At 40.5% G+C, this 17,906-nt stretch overlaps 1 protein-coding gene across 1 annotated transcript; it reads left to right on the plus strand.

Annotated features, from left to right (window-relative positions):
• Positions 1–1,473: 1,473 nt before the first annotated feature.
• Positions 1,474–5,064, plus strand: sox7 (SRY-box transcription factor 7). The gene is made up of 2 exons (XM_023799314.2): positions 1,474–1,950; positions 3,232–5,064. Exons 1-2 carry the CDS (start codon positions 1,719–1,721, stop codon positions 4,125–4,127), a joined length of 1,128 nt encoding a protein of 375 aa, XP_023655082.1. The 5' UTR covers positions 1,474–1,718; the 3' UTR covers positions 4,128–5,064.
• The last annotated feature ends 12,842 nt before the right edge of the window (positions 5,065–17,906 follow it).

Raw genomic sequence — 17,906 nt, forward strand, 5'->3', positions numbered from 1 at the left:
TTGAATCACATACACAGATATAAATATAGCATTTGTTTCAATGGATATGTAGGCCTACTCATAAATAGTCAAGGTGACAATAGACATATAATGCCTACAGGAAGTGTAGCGGAGCCTTTCTGAAGGCATAAACTCCGCTCCGGCAGATGAAACCTTGATAAATGAAGTGCGCTATAGAGAAGTGACAGGCCCCTCCATTGAGTTGTTAAAGGTTTTCCTCTCATTCTTGTTAGATTTGCCGTGGCACGTTTGCCAAGTCACCCTTCAGCAGCAGTGGCTGTGCTGGGTTGTGCCCAAGAAAAACTGATTTTACTGTAACTTTTTACTGCATTGTAGGCATTACACATTGTGCTTCGAGACTGGGCTGCTGTGATGCAATGAAAGTAAATATAACATCCACTTGATACTCTTTATCTAAAATATATGTCAAATTAAAATTACATTTCGAACTATGCATTTTACAGTATCAGTATATAAAAAATGTTTGATTAATGCCACCATCTTACACATCCAATGTCCCATGTTCTTTTCCACGAGGACATCCCGTGCGGATAATTTAGGCCTGATACTGTTTTATATCTGAGAGCAAATTATATCAGGTTTCGCAACACAGCTTCAATTCACTTTAATTATTGGTTGTTATTGATACATTACGATAATCTGCGATCGTAATGACATCATTCTGCTTTGATGAGATACTCATATCTGAATGCCTGGGGTTCGACACAATGGGAGATAATCAGAGGAGTACCGGTGCGCCGCGCGCTAACTGTGTCCCGCCTTGGCCAGTAGCACGAATCACCGTCGCTAGCAAAACTTTCCCACAGTTTCATGAATTTCGCCATTAATATAAGATGATTTTCTCAGTCATACTGCTTCACCTTAACTTTAAACACTGATTAATAAATGAATCTCTTCCGAAATTAGATCTGCAGACTGGGCTAAAAGTGCTAAAGGTTTTCGCGTACTCAATTAAAAGGCTTCACTAACTAGAGGTATCCAGATTACTTGATAGTCTTAAATATTTAATCTGAAAAAGGAAATCCATTTTTTTTATTTTAAGTTGCAATTTGTATTATTTGGGTCTTACTGAATAAATAAAAAAGCATAACCACTTAATAACTTAATCTTGTGCTGCAAATAATAGCAAAATAGATATAACAATGTAATAAACGAGCGTTAAATTATAACTACTAATTTATTGTAATTTCATTGTTGAGAGTTTTACTGTAGAACAAGCAAAAAGCTTCAAATAGACCTACTTTTCCTATAGTTAATGAAGATTCTGAACAATATTTATGATTATATTTTCATAGTGGAGTATTAGTTGATCAGTATACAGGCACTTTTTTCTGAATTTATCGTATGATGTCTCAAGTTGCAATCAAGGAGGAGCTCAACGTCCTGCGAGGCTCCAGAGGAACCTGCTCGGCGAATATAAAGAGCTTCCCCTAATACAAGGAAGAAGTGAATCACAGCCGACGAGGACGCGGGCTGCAGATCAGCGCTCCTCACTGTCCAGAGGCGCACCGTCAGCTTACCATCCAAGAGTTTCTCAGCAGACCTTCAACATTTTATAAACCCCTTAATGGAAGCCAATTTGCAAAAATAGTTTTTCCCCAAATGAATTTAAACGGATAATAAGTAGTTAGTAGTTGTTATACCGATTTTAAAACAAGAAAACAAAGTTTCAGAAGTCGATTTCACCTTAGGCGCAGATGGCAGCTTTGATAAGCACCTACTCTTCGTGGCCGGAGAGCTTCGAGCGCTCCCCGCGAGATACGGAGCTGCCCGACGGACACTGCGCGCACAGAGGCGCCGCCGACAAGGGCTCGGAGCCCCGCATCAGGAGACCCATGAACGCCTTTATGGTGTGGGCGAAGGATGAACGAAAGCGACTGGCGGTCCAGAATCCAGACCTTCATAACGCGGAGCTGAGCAAAATGTTAGGTGGGTAAACTTTATTGTTCATGTTTGGAATTTTGCTGTTGGTTAAACTTAGCATCATTCACGACAATAATTATAACTGTAAAAAGTTTTATCAAGTGTATAGATTTTTTTCCTTTTCTTTTTTTTGCAAGTGGTGGGCTATAGTCAACACAACTTTTAAGCCAGAAAGTTTCACTAGTTATTAAAAATAGTTGGTGTCTTTTATATGGATGAAAAGAAAATTATTATTAAGAATCATTCAGTACTACAACTTATATAAGAAGGACTCATTTTTCTATAGAAGATATATACATAGATGGTCTTTGCTTAAATAGCTTGGAATTAACTTTATTACCTATATCACAAAAATTTCAGCTTTGATTAATTTTAAGAAATAGGTTTCTTAATAAGGTTATCTACTGTTTCTTTGAAAACAAATTCATGTCCCAAATTTCCAACAAATCTGTGTGTTTCACATAAGGTCAAGAAATTTTGAGACAACCTGCTTTGGTTTACAACAATTTTTATAATCAAATTGTAGCTAAACATAGTCATTATGCATGATGTTTATATTCATTTAACTTTTATTGAGGCCCAATTCTCTTTAATTCTAGCACTTTTAAGACAACTTTAAACCTTGAAAATCTTTAAAATTCAGATTAGTAATTCTTGCTTTGTTATAGGTTACCTTAAAAGTACAACGGAATTTATCTGTGTTAGTGTGAAAAGCAGATCTAAGTAGACTTAAGCGGAATGAGTAGTGCAATAGTAAGTTATCGCTTTCATTTTGTTTCAGTTTAGTTTAGAACACAAAATAAAACAGACCGTCACTGGTAAACTGCCAGTTTAAAAAAAGAGTAAAAATAAACATACTCTAGATTTTTTTAGTTATATTTTGTCATAAATTCTTCTAGCTATAAAAAAATCAGGTTCAAAAACAAAATAAAGAACTTGTTTATATGAAAAAGATTCTTCTAATTCTAAATTTATGCTTAAGATGCACCTCTTAAGAATAAAAACTGCACTCAGTAAAGAATATTTAATGTATTATATACAGGAATTTACATAAAATGCTTTGATACCAAAGAGTTCCTTGAATACCATCATCCATCCATTTTCTCAAGCCGTTTGTCCAACGGTAATTAAATATTGTAGCTGGAAAGTTTAATAGATTTACACATTTTTAGAATAACTAAATGATGACTGACCATGCTGATACCTGGTATTTAAAGAACAGTTAGGAAAAAAAACACGTAAACCCTGTAGTAAGCTGATTGCCCTGCGACTATCCCCGTGCCATAGGTAAGTCGTGGAAGGCGCTGACGCCCCCCCAGAAGCGGCCGTACGTGGAGGAGGCTGAGCGTCTGCGCGTGCAGCACATGCAGGATTACCCCAACTACAAGTACCGGCCGCGCCGCAAGAAACAGCTGAAGCGCATATGCAAGCGCGTCGACCCCGGCTTCCTGCTCAACAGCCTGGGGCCCGACCAGAACGTGCTGCCCGATGCCCGTGCCCGCTGCCGCGCCCTGGACAAGGACGAGGAGCCCGGCTACTCGCCCGGTCTTCCCGCTATCCGCACCTTCCGGGAGGCGGCCGGCTCCGGCTCCGGTTTTGACTCCTACCCCTACGGGTTGCCGACACCCCCGGAGATGTCCCCGCTGGACGCCATGGACCATGAGCACTCCTCCTTCTACTCCTCCCCCGGCTCCTCGGCCTCCTGCCCCGACGAGCGCCGCCCCAGTCCTCCCCACATGAGCGGCGCGCTGCCGTACCACCCCGACTTCTGCCACGGGTCCCTTCACTGCAGCGGACCACACCCCAGTCACATGGCCATGCCGGCGAGCGGCACCTCGCTGATATCCAGTGCCCCCCTGTCCTATTACGGCTCCTCGTTTCCTCCCATCCAGCATGGACTCCACAGTCACCTGGGCCAGCTTTCCCCCCCTCCGGAGCATGGCAACCTGGAGACGTTGGAGCAACTCAGCCAGGCGGAGCTCCTGGAGGAGGTGGACAGGAACGAGTTCGACCAGTATCTGAACTCCACCGGACACCCGGAAGCAGGCAGCATGACCATCACGGGGCACATCCAGGTTGCCCCGGTCTCCACGCCCCACCCTAGCAGCGCTTCCGAAACAAGCCTCATCTCCGTGTTGGCAGATGCCACCGCCGCCTACTACAATAACTATGGCATCTCTTAAACAAAAATGCTCTCCAAACACTCTAACATGAATGAGGTCTTTTTTTTTTTTTTTTGCAATGGCTTTAAAATCGAAACTGAACATCAACGTTGGCCGAGAATGACAAAAAAATGACAAAAAGAGACACATTTATTTATGGACGCCTCAGGGATCCATCGCCGAACGGTGACGTCTTTCCCACGTTGGTCTCTTCCAGAGGGACTATCTAATGGACCAATTTGTCTCGACTTAGATTTCTTTAACTATTCTCAGTTTGGCATGAACAGGTGTTTCAAAATAATTTAAGTATTTCAGTGTTGCGCATAACTGCTTAATCTTTGTTCTTCCCTTCTTTGTTCAGATGTGTATGACCTTTTTTATGTATGACCTTTTATTGTATAAATATAACTGAGAGTTTTACCTCAACACTGTTTTCAAATAGTGCTGGATCCTCACACCACCCTAATCCGATGGAATGGAACGAGAATGTGTTTTCTGGAGGAGAACGTCTTTTTTTTAATTTTTAAACTGTGTCCCTTGCATTTGCTCATGGTGACATTATCAGCGAAGATTTATATCAACCGATTGCTGAATTCAACTGTAAAATGAAACGGACTAAAATTATATTTATATGGAAAAGCGCAGAGGAGATATGTGTATAAATAGCTCGAATGACATCAGTACATGTCAATATGTGGAAGTGGTCCTACTTTAGGTGTGACGATGCCATTCTGTACGTGTTTAAGATAAGCTACTCCGTCCTGTAGCCTCCAATGAAATATAATAGTGTAAATACACACTGCTGATACTCCAAATAACAATCTGTAATGTGAACTCCAGCTGAAAACATGTATGTATAGTGGATGCTCTTTGTATTCTGTGAGATCTGTAATAGAATGATGTTCCACCCAAGGAGATCAGTGCTAATAATACAATAAAGTAAATATACTCAAGATAAGTAAAGGGAAATTACTTTTTTTTGGTTTTGTATTTCTGTTGACTTATGTTTGGTATAAATTCATAACACATTCATAACAATCATAATGCAACTGGATATCTAAGTCAGGATGAACAGATTTAGGTATATTTATATAATGGCTATTATTCAATTGCCACCTGTATGTGATTTTACCCAGTCTGATCTGTAGTATTTAAACAATTGCAACATTAATGACTGATACAGTGGGAGTCTTACTGCAGACCACAACAAAGACCTCATCCGCAGCACTGCATGCAAACTGCATGCAACCTGCGAACACGTATCCAAAGACCCATGAAATGTGACCACGGGGACGGTTTGCCGAAAATGGGCCTAATCGCTTCAGTGCTGGGGGTAGAGATTAGGCTCTGTGCTGTGTACCTGTTGGCAGAAACTCATGGCAGACACTCCAGATACCACCTCCAAGCTCTGCCGTGCTACCGTGGAGCATAAGTATCAACAAACATACAATGACCTCCTCAAATACAGATTGAACCCCCACCCCCACCCCCCACTGCTCCATGCCTTTCCTTCTGGCGTTAAGCTCCGCCCCCAATGGGCCATCCTCATCTCCTCTGCTCTGTGTCACATTTCACATTGGCCGTTACTGTCCCCAAAAACCCATCTGCTTCCCCCACCTCACCATCAGTCTCATTCTGTGTTGGTCTCCTATCAACATTGAAGCCATTTCTCCTATTGTGTCGATGCAAACCTTAATAATCTCGAGGAAACAAACAAACGAAAAAATAAATCTCAAATGTTGACTGGTTTATATTATTACAGCCATCCCCCCTTTTTAAAAAATATTCTTTTGATAAAAGGAATTCTGTGCCTCTGGCAGATCCGGGTGTCTGCTTGGCTGGTCTTCCTGCATTTTTTTTGGGGGTGGGGGGGGGGGGTAATGGTCGACTCGCGTTTCTTGTATAGAGGATGTGCCAGAGTAGCGGTGTTTCCTGCCTGATAAGCACGCCTCTTTACCAGGATGTATGGGGCCGGCTCCCCCGTATTAAAAACGCCGTCGTGAGGGAAGGGGACCCCGCTGTTCGTTTGGTGGGGGGGGGGGGGAGGAAATAAAGCCTCACTGATTAACATCTTACGCCCTGATTTTTTGGGAGCCTTCTTTGGCCCATGCACTCATGGTGGAAAACACGAAGCCTCGGTTCCGAAATTAATTACATTAATTTAAAATTCTTCCTGTAACGAGCTGGTTCAAAACAAACAGTGGTAGCTGGAAGCTGTATGTGTACGTGACTCATTAAAATATATACATTTTACATGTTGCCGTTGATTTCTATATTAACCCTTCAAAACCTGGACAGACTCATCGGTTTCCCAGATGACTGCCATCTTCTGCAGCTCTCCCCACACACGCTGGGAGCTGAAGGGCGGCTGGGGGTGGGCTGGCGTCCCGGGACGAGTGTCACTGGGGCAGCGGGATGGGGGCAGCGTCTTCGGCGGGGTCGACCTCCCCGGGTGCACCGTGTGGGCCCACCGTGCGACACGCACCACTTTCCCCATGGCCTGGGGGTAGGACAACATAACACAGTTTACCACACCACTGAAAGGTCAGGATACTGGTCTCAATCATCCCAGTTAGAACTGTTACACTGAAATAGAGGTGAAGACCTAGACAGGCGTAATGTCCTTGGTTTATATTTAAAATACAGCAGGGATGCTTGATTACATTTTCATATTTAACACAATACTTATGTTAAAGAAGATTTTTTTTCAGCATGGTATAAAACTTGCTGGTAGTGTTTAAATTGATTTTATCAATATGAAAGCTTCTGATTCAGTGAAAATTTCAGGTGCAATTTTCAGAAAAGACGTTCAATGCCCAAGTTTGGTCCATTGAAAACAGTTTAACTTCTGTGATGCTACACTGGTGTCTGTTTTGTGGGTTAATGGAGACCAGTTAAGCCCCCATTCACTTCTCCAGGTCCAGGTTATGTATTGTTGTGTTCTGTCCTTGGATACAAGGGGTTCCTGAATGGCAGCCTTGCCATAGGTTCCAACTTCGGGAAAGTGTTTTGTTGAGACTTGGTCAAAGAGGTGGTATGAAAGATCTGCAGTAATTCTGCCAGCTGTTAGGGATTCTCCTAATAAGCATTGTGCTTCAATGACCTTCATTCTGCATTCCTCTTTTCTGATGCCATATCCACAGTTATATATATCCACAGAGGTTCCGATGCAGTTTGTCCCTTTTTGGCAGGACCAGTGAAAAATTTTTAGACAGTTCCCTTTGAAATGTGAAATAATTTTGCTGCTTTTATGGTAGTTTCGTGTTTCTATTACTTTTTCCCACTCTGAGCAATCTATATCTCTGGGTGTAAGTACACAGTGATCAGCCATTACATTTAAACCATTGACAGGTGAAGTGAACAAAATTGATTATCTCATTACAATGGCAGCTTTGAAGGCCAAGTGAACAGTCCATTCTTGAAGTTGATGTGTTGGAAACAGGAAAAATGGGTAAGAGTAAGGATCTGACCCAAACTGTGAAGGCTAGACGACTGGGTCAGAGCATCTCCAAACCAGCTGGTCCTGTGGGGTGTTCCCAGTATGCAGTGGTCAGTACCTACCAAATGGAGTCCAAGGAAGGCTAACCAGTGAATCAGCAAAGGGGTCATAGGTGCCCAAGGCTCGTTGATGTGGGTGAGGAGCGACGGCTGGCTCATCTGCTCTGATTCTACAGGGGAGCAGCTGTAGCACAAATTGCCGAGACAGTTAATGCTGACTTTGATAGAAAGGTGTCAGAACACACAGGGCATGGCAGCCTGGTGCGTATGGGGCTGCAGAGCCACAGACCGGTCAGAGTGTCCATGCTTACCTCTGTCCAGCACCGTAAGTGTTTACAATGGGCACATGAGTGTCAGAACTGGGCCATGGAGCAATGGAAGAAGATGGCTGGATCTGATGCGTCGCGTAATCTGTTACATCATGCGGACGGCCGGGTGCGTGTGCGTCAATTACCTGGGGAAGAGATGGGACCAGGATGCATTATGGGAAGAAGGTAAGCCGGGGGAGGCAGTGTGACGCTCTGGCCGATGTTCTGCTGGGAAACCTTGGGTCCTGGCATTCATGTGGATGTTACTCTGACACATACGACCCACCTTAACACTGCTGCAGACCAAGTACACCCCTTCATGGCAATGGGATTCCCCGATGGCAGTGGCCTCTTTCAGCAGGATAATGCTCCCTGCCACACTGCAAAAGTTGCTCAGGAATGGTTTGAGGATCATGGAAAAGACTTCAAGGTGTTAACTTGGCCTCCAGATTCCCCGAGATCTCAGTCCAATCAGCATCTGTGGGATTTGCTGGACAAACAAGTCAGATCCATGGAGGCCTCACCTCACAACTTACAGGACATAAAAGGTCTGCTGCTAATGTCTTGGTGCCAGATACCACAGGACACCTTCAGAGGTCTTGTGTCCATTCCTCAACAGGTCAGAACTGTTTTGGTAGCACAAGTGGGACCTACACCGTATCACGTACAGTAGGTGGTTTTAACGTCAGGGCTGATTGGTGTACAAAGAGTATATATTTATAGTGCACACATTTATGGTAATTTATGATCGTGTTTTATGTTTTATATTATATTTCTTTTATTCTTACATTTCTGGTTAATACAATCTTAGAGTTAGGCAGCCAAGCATTTAACTACACTTTGTACTGAGTATAACTGTGGATATGGCAAATAAAACTTAAATATGTGACTCGATAATGTAGCCATACAAAAGATTGCTTGTAATTCCATCTATTAGCTGAGATATTTTGCATTGCAGCCAAGCCATGTTAATATGTTTTGTTTTCTGAATTATCTCCAGCTCCAGGTCACACGAGAGCTTCATGTTGTCAGGTCATCTGCTATGTTTCCTGTTTCCTCCTGCTAAAACCGTCATGTCCATTGAGAAACAAACAAGCTCACAACGTCACCCTGCAAACCCTGTGTAGCCCCTGACATCTCTGCTGCAATTCGCTGTATAGGCATTGTGTCAGCACAGCTGGATTGAATATTAAGGGTCCTGGGGGAGTTTCTGTTTGTGTCCCTTTAAATAACATATACTGGAGAAAGGGGGACTTCAAGAATTACAGGTGATGACTGGCCAAAGCATTCAGAGTTTAAAGTTCGCATAACACACAATAGACGCTCCTCCTTTGTAAACGGAGATATCAGTGATGTTTCCACTAAGTTTGCAAGGCAAACTTTGCAGATGTCACTGATAATTAACAGCGTTATGGGCTTATGGTGTTGCGAACATTTCAGTGCTGGTATGAACCCCATGATTTTCTTTCACGTCTCCATCGGGATTATGGGCAGTCAGACAGAGATCGTGGCGTAATCCCATGTTACTCTATCAGGCTTGTTCCTTTTCCTTGCTCAGACAAGGATACAACCCTGATCCAGGGCCATATTGGACACCCCACTGTGCACTTTGAATGCTGTACAGTCATTTGCAAAAGGCCTAATAAATAAAACTCACACATTATAATTATCAATCCAAAACAATGGAATAATCCATAATCAATGCGAATCTCAGCTAAAATATCACTTGAAATGACAATACAAAGTACAGACTTACAATGTGGCAACTAAATCTTAAATGTTAAATTCTTTTTTTTTTTTAAGTAGCATTGAAAATGTGTGCCTAAGATTAACGAAACTAGCCTTGTACAAACATGCTTTAATTAAACATGCTTACGCTACCTTCAGCCACATATTTTATCATCTAGTTACGGTAAAAAAAATAACCCTCTGTTATGTTTAGTATGCATGTTAAATTATTATTTAAAAAATATGAACATAGATAGGTTTAATGTAGCACTAAGATTTTTGGGAACACAATTTTAGTCAGTTTTACAATATGGAATCGGGTTTGCAGTAATTGCTGCTAGAAAATTAATCAGTTTATAATTTGTACCTGGCTAACAATGCTGGCCATTTAAGCAAAAAAAAATTAGGCAAAATGCTAAGACAGAGGATTAGGACCATGGCGTTTTTTTCCCTCTCTCATTGTGATGAAACAACAGACGCAGCATGGGACAGCGAGAGGGTGTTTCTGGTGCATCCCGAAGAATGGAGCAGACTTGGTGAGGGATCTTTGCCATTTGGCAAAAGTGCGGCGCAGATGCAGATGGGGACCCGAGAAAACTTCAGGGACAATGCGAGCGGCCAGTGGCCACCCACCTATACCTGTGAATGAATGCAACAGCCGGGTGGCTGTTTGCGGCAAGCCATCTTCTGTTTCCGGAAGATACAGGCACACTACTGTAAACAGATAACTTGTCCAGAATATGGTCTTTAATCCAGAGAGTCAATTTCCACATTTAAACACCCACAAATTAATCCTATTGAGTATTCGCTGCAATGTGTTTTAACATATTCAGTCCTCCTATGGATGTTTTAATATATTGTATATAGATATCTATCTTTCTATCATCATAACCACATGCATACGCCTTGATCGACACTGCATTCTGATCGGTGTAACTTACAATGAACTTACTCATCATATATTCTGTTCATTGATCGTTTGTTGGGCTCGCGCCTTATTTTGGGTTCCCTGCCTTGCACCCGTCGCCTCCGGGATAGGTTCTGGACCCCCCACTACCCTGAATAGGACAAGCGGTTTCAGATAATGGATGGATGAATGGATACCATTTGATGTGTTTAAAGGTTAAAAAAATTGTCACAATTTTCAGACTTTTTTTTTTTTTTTTACAACAAATGCGTGTTTGTTAAGTGCACCAAAATGTTGCTGCAATTTAGTGCTTAAACAACAACTGTGCTGCAGAAAATGTAGATTATGGTCTGCATAAAGAACAATATTAAATAGCTCATTCTCAGTGTCCGTTTTACAACTCAATCTTTCACACAACCGGCAGGATTAAACAAAACATTTATTCTGGTGTTTAACACTGACAACAAACTTTTATCTAGAAACATTTCTGATCCAGAGCATTCAGGATAAAAAACATCTAGAGAAACAGTAGCAATAGCCTCCATCTCCAGCCAGTGCACACAGGTGCTGGGTCTCAGTGTTGTTTATGCTGCAGTTTGTAAGGAATCCCTTCCTGCTGCTCTGTTGCTCCCATTTCCTTTAGGCCAAACATCAAATAAGACACAAGGAAATGAGTCAAACTGTCCCAGGAGCCAGACGTTAGACATTTTGTACCATCTTGACAGGTGCATAACAGGATATGAGCTGGAGTAACTGTGGACAAGGCACATGCTGGCATTTGTGCTGCAAAAATGTCAGGGCAGAGAACTTGCAGAGATCTTAAGATAAATGAGAAACAGCCTTCAGGTCCCTTGAATACAACTTGATGTATTTCTTTAAGAAATTTAGTACTTCGATACTACAAAAGGTCTCTGACCACTCTGAGCTTTTTTTGTTAACTTAATGACTTATGGAATTTGGTTGGAAAAGCAAAAAGTGCACATATGAAGAAAATGGTTATTTAAAAGACCAAAAGTCTTAGTAGTAGACTTTGGCTGTATTTATTTCCCGCACACTTGTACCTGTGATTACGCTGGATCTGCAGTTTCAAAGGCCATCCGAATTGCCCTATGGGTACTTGGGAGACTTTCTGACCTTTTTCAAAGCTTTGCGATTAGGAAATAGCTCACTTTTAATGATGTTCTTATTCATTTAACGAGCAGTTTTAAAGTTTTCAAATAAGTGGTTGGGGACACAAACTTCAACCAAATTGCAAAATTTTTTTAATTGTTTCTCAATCCTGATTGGATTGGTGACTATGACAAATGGAGGGATAGATTATATATGGTATTTATACCTTGTATCTTTAAATGATGCTCTGCGTTTCTGAGATCAAGAGGTTGACTTTCGAGAAAAATAAATGAATGGTAATAACTGGCAGAATGACCATTATTGCTGGTGTCCTATACACCCTATGCCCATATGGCCATATATCGTAAAAACACCCTCATCATCTCCAAGACCTACTTAAGAAATTTACCGCATTAATAAATCGAATTTTATTTCTATTTCAAGAGATCTCTACTAGAAAATGCGAACAGCATAATCAATGAATTGGAGTGCAACACAATTGTTTTCAAGGTTAATTGAATTTGCATTTCTATCGTTGTGTTGTGTAATTTCTGAGGCATTTAAAGATTAAAAATTATTATGTACTAATAGGAGCACAGTGAAGTTTAATCTGGAGTCATGTACTTAACACTACAGTGAATTCACACAGCTGAGGTCGCGGTTTCCTGCGGCAATAGAAGCCAGAGGTTTGGCAAGTTATGTTTCCCTGTTGCTGTCCCGATTTAACATGTGCCCCTGAAGAAACGTATTACTGTAATATAATGGCACCGGCATTTTATACCGCCAGAACATAACAGCGTGATCACATATGGCCCGCTGTGTATGTGAATTTTATGTTTATTTTTATTATATTAGTAAGCATTGTGTTTGTAATGGTAGGGGCCTCCAGCTGTAGAAGTCTCGCTTCTTAGAGACTCAGCTAACAAAATGACGTACTTTCAACGTCATCTGAACGTCGACAAATGTCACGAAAATGTTTATAATTGACGTCATTTGGACGTTATTTTGTAGGGTCCTCGGTACAGGACAGACGACATTATTTCCGACGTCCTCACCACGTCTTCACAACGTTACCATGCTATTTCAGAAACAGCTATACAACGTTGTTTTTTGCCTTTTGTAGGACATTTCCAAATGATTTATTAATTTATTTATTACATTAGATTCAACTTTATTGTCATTACACATGTACAAGTACAAGGCAACGAAATGCAGTTTAGGTCTAACCAGGAGTGCAATAAGCAGTAAGTGCAGGATAAGGTATAAGTTATAAGTGCACTTAAATGGGATATGTGCAGGGAGAAGGTAAGGGGAATATTTACAGATGGATATACTGTGAGCATAATATACAGATTGCTAAGAACATATATATGTATATGTATAGATCATGTATATGTATATATATATGTATATACATGTATATGTATAGATCATGCATAAATTCGTAAGCTAGAAAGACTAATTTAAAACATCTTATTAATCAAACACTTCATTAAAAAAAATATAAAACAGCATTTTTTAACCATGGCAGAAATGTCTAAACAATTTAAGCAGTTTAACATAAACATACAATTAACCATATATATATAAACAAACCTATATAAAAATGTTTATATATAACATGTTTATATAGGTTTGTTTATATATATATATATAAATAAAACAAACCATTATATATGCAATATATAATTCTAAATAATTATATTATAATATATACTCAGCAAAAAAAGAAACGTCCCTTTTTCAGGACTGTGTATTTCAACACACAAGCCCTCAGTCCAGCCTCTCTCAGCCTATTGCGGACAGTCTGAGCACTGATGGAGGGCTTGTGTGTTCCTGGTGTGACTCGGGCAGTTGTTGTGGTCATCGTGTACCTGTAACGCAGGTGTGATATTCGGATGTACCGATCCTGTGCAGGTGTTGTTACACGTGGTCTTCCACTGCGAGGATGATCAGCTGTCCTTCCTGTCTCCCTGTAGCGCTGTCTTAGGCGTCTCACAGTGCGGACATGGCAATTTATTGCCCTAGCCACATCAGCAGTCCTCATGCCTCCCTGCAGCATGCCTAATGCACATTCACGCAGATGAGCAGGGACCCTGGGCATCTTTCTTTGGGTGTTTTTCACAGTCGGTAGACAAGTCTCTTTAGTGTCCTGCGTTTTTAGAACTGTGATCTTAAATGCCTACTTTCTGTAAGCTGTTAAGGTCTTTACGACCATTCCACAGGTGCATGTTCATTAATTGATTATGGTTAATTGAACATGCATGGAAAACATTGTTTAAACCCTTTACAATGAAGATCTGTAAAGTTATTTGGATTTTTACAACATTATTGTTGAAATACACAGTCCTGAAAAAGGGACGTTTCTTTTTTTGCTGAGTATATATTTAAATCCCATGACCCAGATGGATAAAGCGGTATGGATAATGGATGGATGGATATATATTTAAATATGAATAAAGCATTTATTCCATATTTCAGTCATCTCACTTTATTAACATCAAAAACTTTAATAACATTAGAATGTTGTTATTAAATGTTAAAGTCAACATTAACAAGCAAATTCATCCGCTTCAGGTCCCTGCTCCATTTCCCTTGTATCTCTCACTGCAGCATCATCCTAGGAGAACACAGAAGAAATAGTTACAGAAGACCATACAGTAGTTTACCTCTAAAACTGAATACATTTGTTAGATAACCTTGTATGGTATGAGTGGGATAGGTGTTATGAACCATGCATGTAAGAACACACATATGTCTTAATGACATTTATGTAACTATTCAGTGTTAAGATAACCATTTACAGCATTTAGCAGATGCTCTTATCCAGAGCGACTTCCATTTTCTAAATTCAGGGACAGTCTCCCTGAAGCAAGTTGGAGTTAAAGCTCTTGGTCAGGGACCCAATGACAGTAGTGCCAGACATGGGACTCGAACCCATGACCTCTTGGTCAGAGGGGAGCGTCCTAACCATTAGACCACCAACAACATAGAAGCATCTCCATACCTCCCGAGATCCATGGTGTGGACAGTGCTTTAGTGTCACTGCAATTGAATTATCCATGGTGAGGTTGGTTGCTTCAGCATGAGCTTTACTGCATGCAGCTACAGTATTTGCAAAAGACAGACACACACCCACACACACGTTACCTGATGTAAATATGTAAGAAGTATTGCCTGTTTTATCTGATCATAAGTATACTTCAGTTTTGCTTAAAATATGTCATGTCAAAGTTATCTAATTTGATTGCATGACTCATGTCTACAGGGTCTTTATATGTCTGTTTTTTAGGTCTTTATTATTATTTATTATTTCTAGGGTTATATATACTTACATAAAATCACATTGTATAGCTCCAGCTCCTCAAAGGATCTTTTCCCTTTCCTCCCCTTCAAACTGTACTCTCCCCACAAGGCACTGGTCCCTATTTTCCTTAAGATGAGCCTCACTGTGTCTCCAACATTGTTGCCCCTCAGCAGGCTCAGGTAGTGGATCTACAAAAAAAGAGTATATTTAAATCAAATTGAGATATAAACATTGCAGAATAAAATTCCTTTTCACATAACAACATGTGTGTACTACATATAGAGAACAATGCCAAGTTACTGATTGGTCATACATTTGAAACCAACACATTCTTTCTGATTACGTAAAACATGTTGACCCATATTTTGTCACTAGATTTGCTAAGGAGTAATATTTTAGTATGAAAAATTATTCTTTATACAGAGGTCTATTTTACAGTGTTAATGTGGAGGCAAATACCTTACCATTTTTCTTCTGTATGGCAGGTTTTTTAAGTTGCTGCACAGGCCTACTATATCCTGTTGAGTCTCACATGGTTTCTCCCATATCGCTTGTTCATGTGATGGGGAGGGTGCAGATATTTGTTGGATCAGAATGTCCATGTTTTACCAGTACTTTCAGAAGAGAGTCAACTGCATTGTGCTTGACATTAAACATAGCCACCCATCTGGCTAATTCTTCCCTCAGAGAACTACTGCCTGAATAACGTCCTTCACTTTCTGATTCTGAATCGCTCACATCTGCAGCATTATGAAATTGATCTTAAGAAGGAAAATCACGACAAGAAACAGTTTCTAAGGTACTACTGTCAGAATTTGCAGTAAGCATGTCTGGGTCCTGAGACAAATCCAGATGTCCTTGACCTAGTTCACCATCAACATCAGGGTTGCTTCCACAGTCAACAAAGTCATCTCTTCCATCTGAAGTGTGCTCAAAGTGGGTTTTTTATGTGATCGAGACACTATTGCCCAAATCCGATTATACTGTCGTTTCTTGTGTATGGTTTTGAAGGAAACAGACCTGAATATTTGTCTCTGAAGAAAAATAACATTACTACCACTTAAGATGCAAGTTTAGTTATAGTAGTAATTAATTAAATTAATTCATAAGAATAAAATTTTATAAACTTTAATGTTTTTAATAGCTTTGCCTTTCAAAATAACTTTTGTAAATAAATTAAAAATGACTTACCTTCTCATTACTCGTTTTCTCCTGAAAATGTGTCAATATGTAGAGAACTTTACAGTGTAACATAAAAGAGACAAAATAAATAAATAAAAATGGCCCCACATTGCAATATCCTTAAACAAGAGGTTATCTATTGCAGTTCTATTGAACCACTTCCAGCATGCCTAGTATGCTTTTACATGAGATGGGTCAGATATGGTGAAGCATGCAACAAATCAAACTCAATTTGTGCCCTTTGTTTATACATACATACATACATATAAACTAGAGATGCATTTCTGCAAGAGAATGCTGTGATTCCTCAAGTTTTGTAGTGAAAACTGGCCCAATAGAAAGTCATATTGAAATGTATTGACGTGAATGGGGAATAAACGAGGGGTGATAAAAGCAAGAAAAAGAGTGCGGGTCAAAAGAGACAGATGTGTGTTCAGTAGGTGGAAAACGAATAGGCTCCTATGGGGAAAATAAGCCACAGAAAAAGAATGGATGAAAAGACGAATGCGGGTCGTGGCGGTTACAGATATGCGCCCTCGAATCACGTCAATTTTGATGGCTTTATGAAGTCAGGCGGCTGCCCATGTTAGTCTATGGGGAAACGGACGAAAAAATGGACAGAACTCGCGAACGAGTGCAAGAACGTGTTTACACGCACCCCACAGTATAGGTCTCACATATGTTAACAATGTTAATGCCATTTTTTAATCGTTTAATTAATTTCGTTTCTCACATGTTCTGTCGGTTTAGTGACATTTTGCGCCAGAGCCCCTTAAACAGCAGTGGTCACTCTCTCTCTCACGATATGAGCGTTTGTAACGGATGTTAATGCCGCGTCGACAGAGATACGGGCCCGATTGTATTTAAGAGAGAGAGAGAGACCACTATTTAAGGGGCTCATTTGTGGGCAAATGTCTTTTTTTGTATTGAAATGTATATAGGTATATATTTTAGTAAAACTATACATTTGATTTGACAGAATCTGTCCGATTTTGGTCCGCCAGAGCTTCAAGTAACGTTTCATTCGGCAGGCGTCCGATTTTGGTCCGCCAGGTAACATTTCATGCAGAACATTAGGCAGAGGCTTTGGAGATGTTGTAAATGTTACAGGCAGGTCATATTTTACAAATACGTTCTTCAGGCGTCTAATTTTGATCCAATCGCATAATACTGCTTAAACGTCTTCAATTTATTTATTTTAATTAAAGAGGTTTTCAGTGACGATACATGGGAACAAGCATTTAAATATTTTCAGGATCAGAATGCGTTGTTTAAGCCAGCGCTCTGTGTAAAAAGATAGCTGTCAGGAAAACGATCAAATACATTTATTTCAAGGATTCAAAGACTAAAATCAGACATCCGCCTAACGTTGTGAATGAAACGTTCCCGGGCGGACCAAAATCGGACGTTCGCCTAACGTGAATAAAACATTACCTGACGGACTAAAATCGGACGTCTGCCTAACGATGTGAATGAAACGTTACCTGGCGGATCAAAATCGGACGTCCAAAAACGTCACGGTGACGTCGCTTGTTAGCTGGGGATGCGCTGGATTTAGTTTAATCTCGCCTTCTAACTAATGCGTAACCGTGGCGACTAAAGAGCATAACATAGAATAGTGAATGTGACAAAAGCAATGCGATAATTACTGATGTTATTGTTTGTACGCGAAGGTAATCTGTCATTCTAAACAATACATTAAATATTAAATATACGTCATGTAAGATTTAATACCATTTAGTCGCACCAAAACATGCAAT

Source organism: Paramormyrops kingsleyae, chromosome 19, assembly GCF_048594095.1.
Source record: "Paramormyrops kingsleyae isolate MSU_618 chromosome 19, PKINGS_0.4, whole genome shotgun sequence".
Classification (NCBI taxonomy): Eukaryota; Metazoa; Chordata; class Actinopteri; order Osteoglossiformes; family Mormyridae; genus Paramormyrops; species Paramormyrops kingsleyae.

Excerpts from the sequence above, each read along its gene's own strand:
- sox7 (XM_023799314.2), top strand. The coding sequence starts at position 1,719 with ATGGCAGCTTTGATAAGCACCTACTCTTCGTGGCCGGAGAGCTTCGAG. Across the intron at positions 1,951-3,231 it reads GGAGCTGAGCAAAATGTTAG|GTAAGTCGTGGAAGGCGCTG; the intron begins GTGGGTAAACTT and ends CCCGTGCCATAG.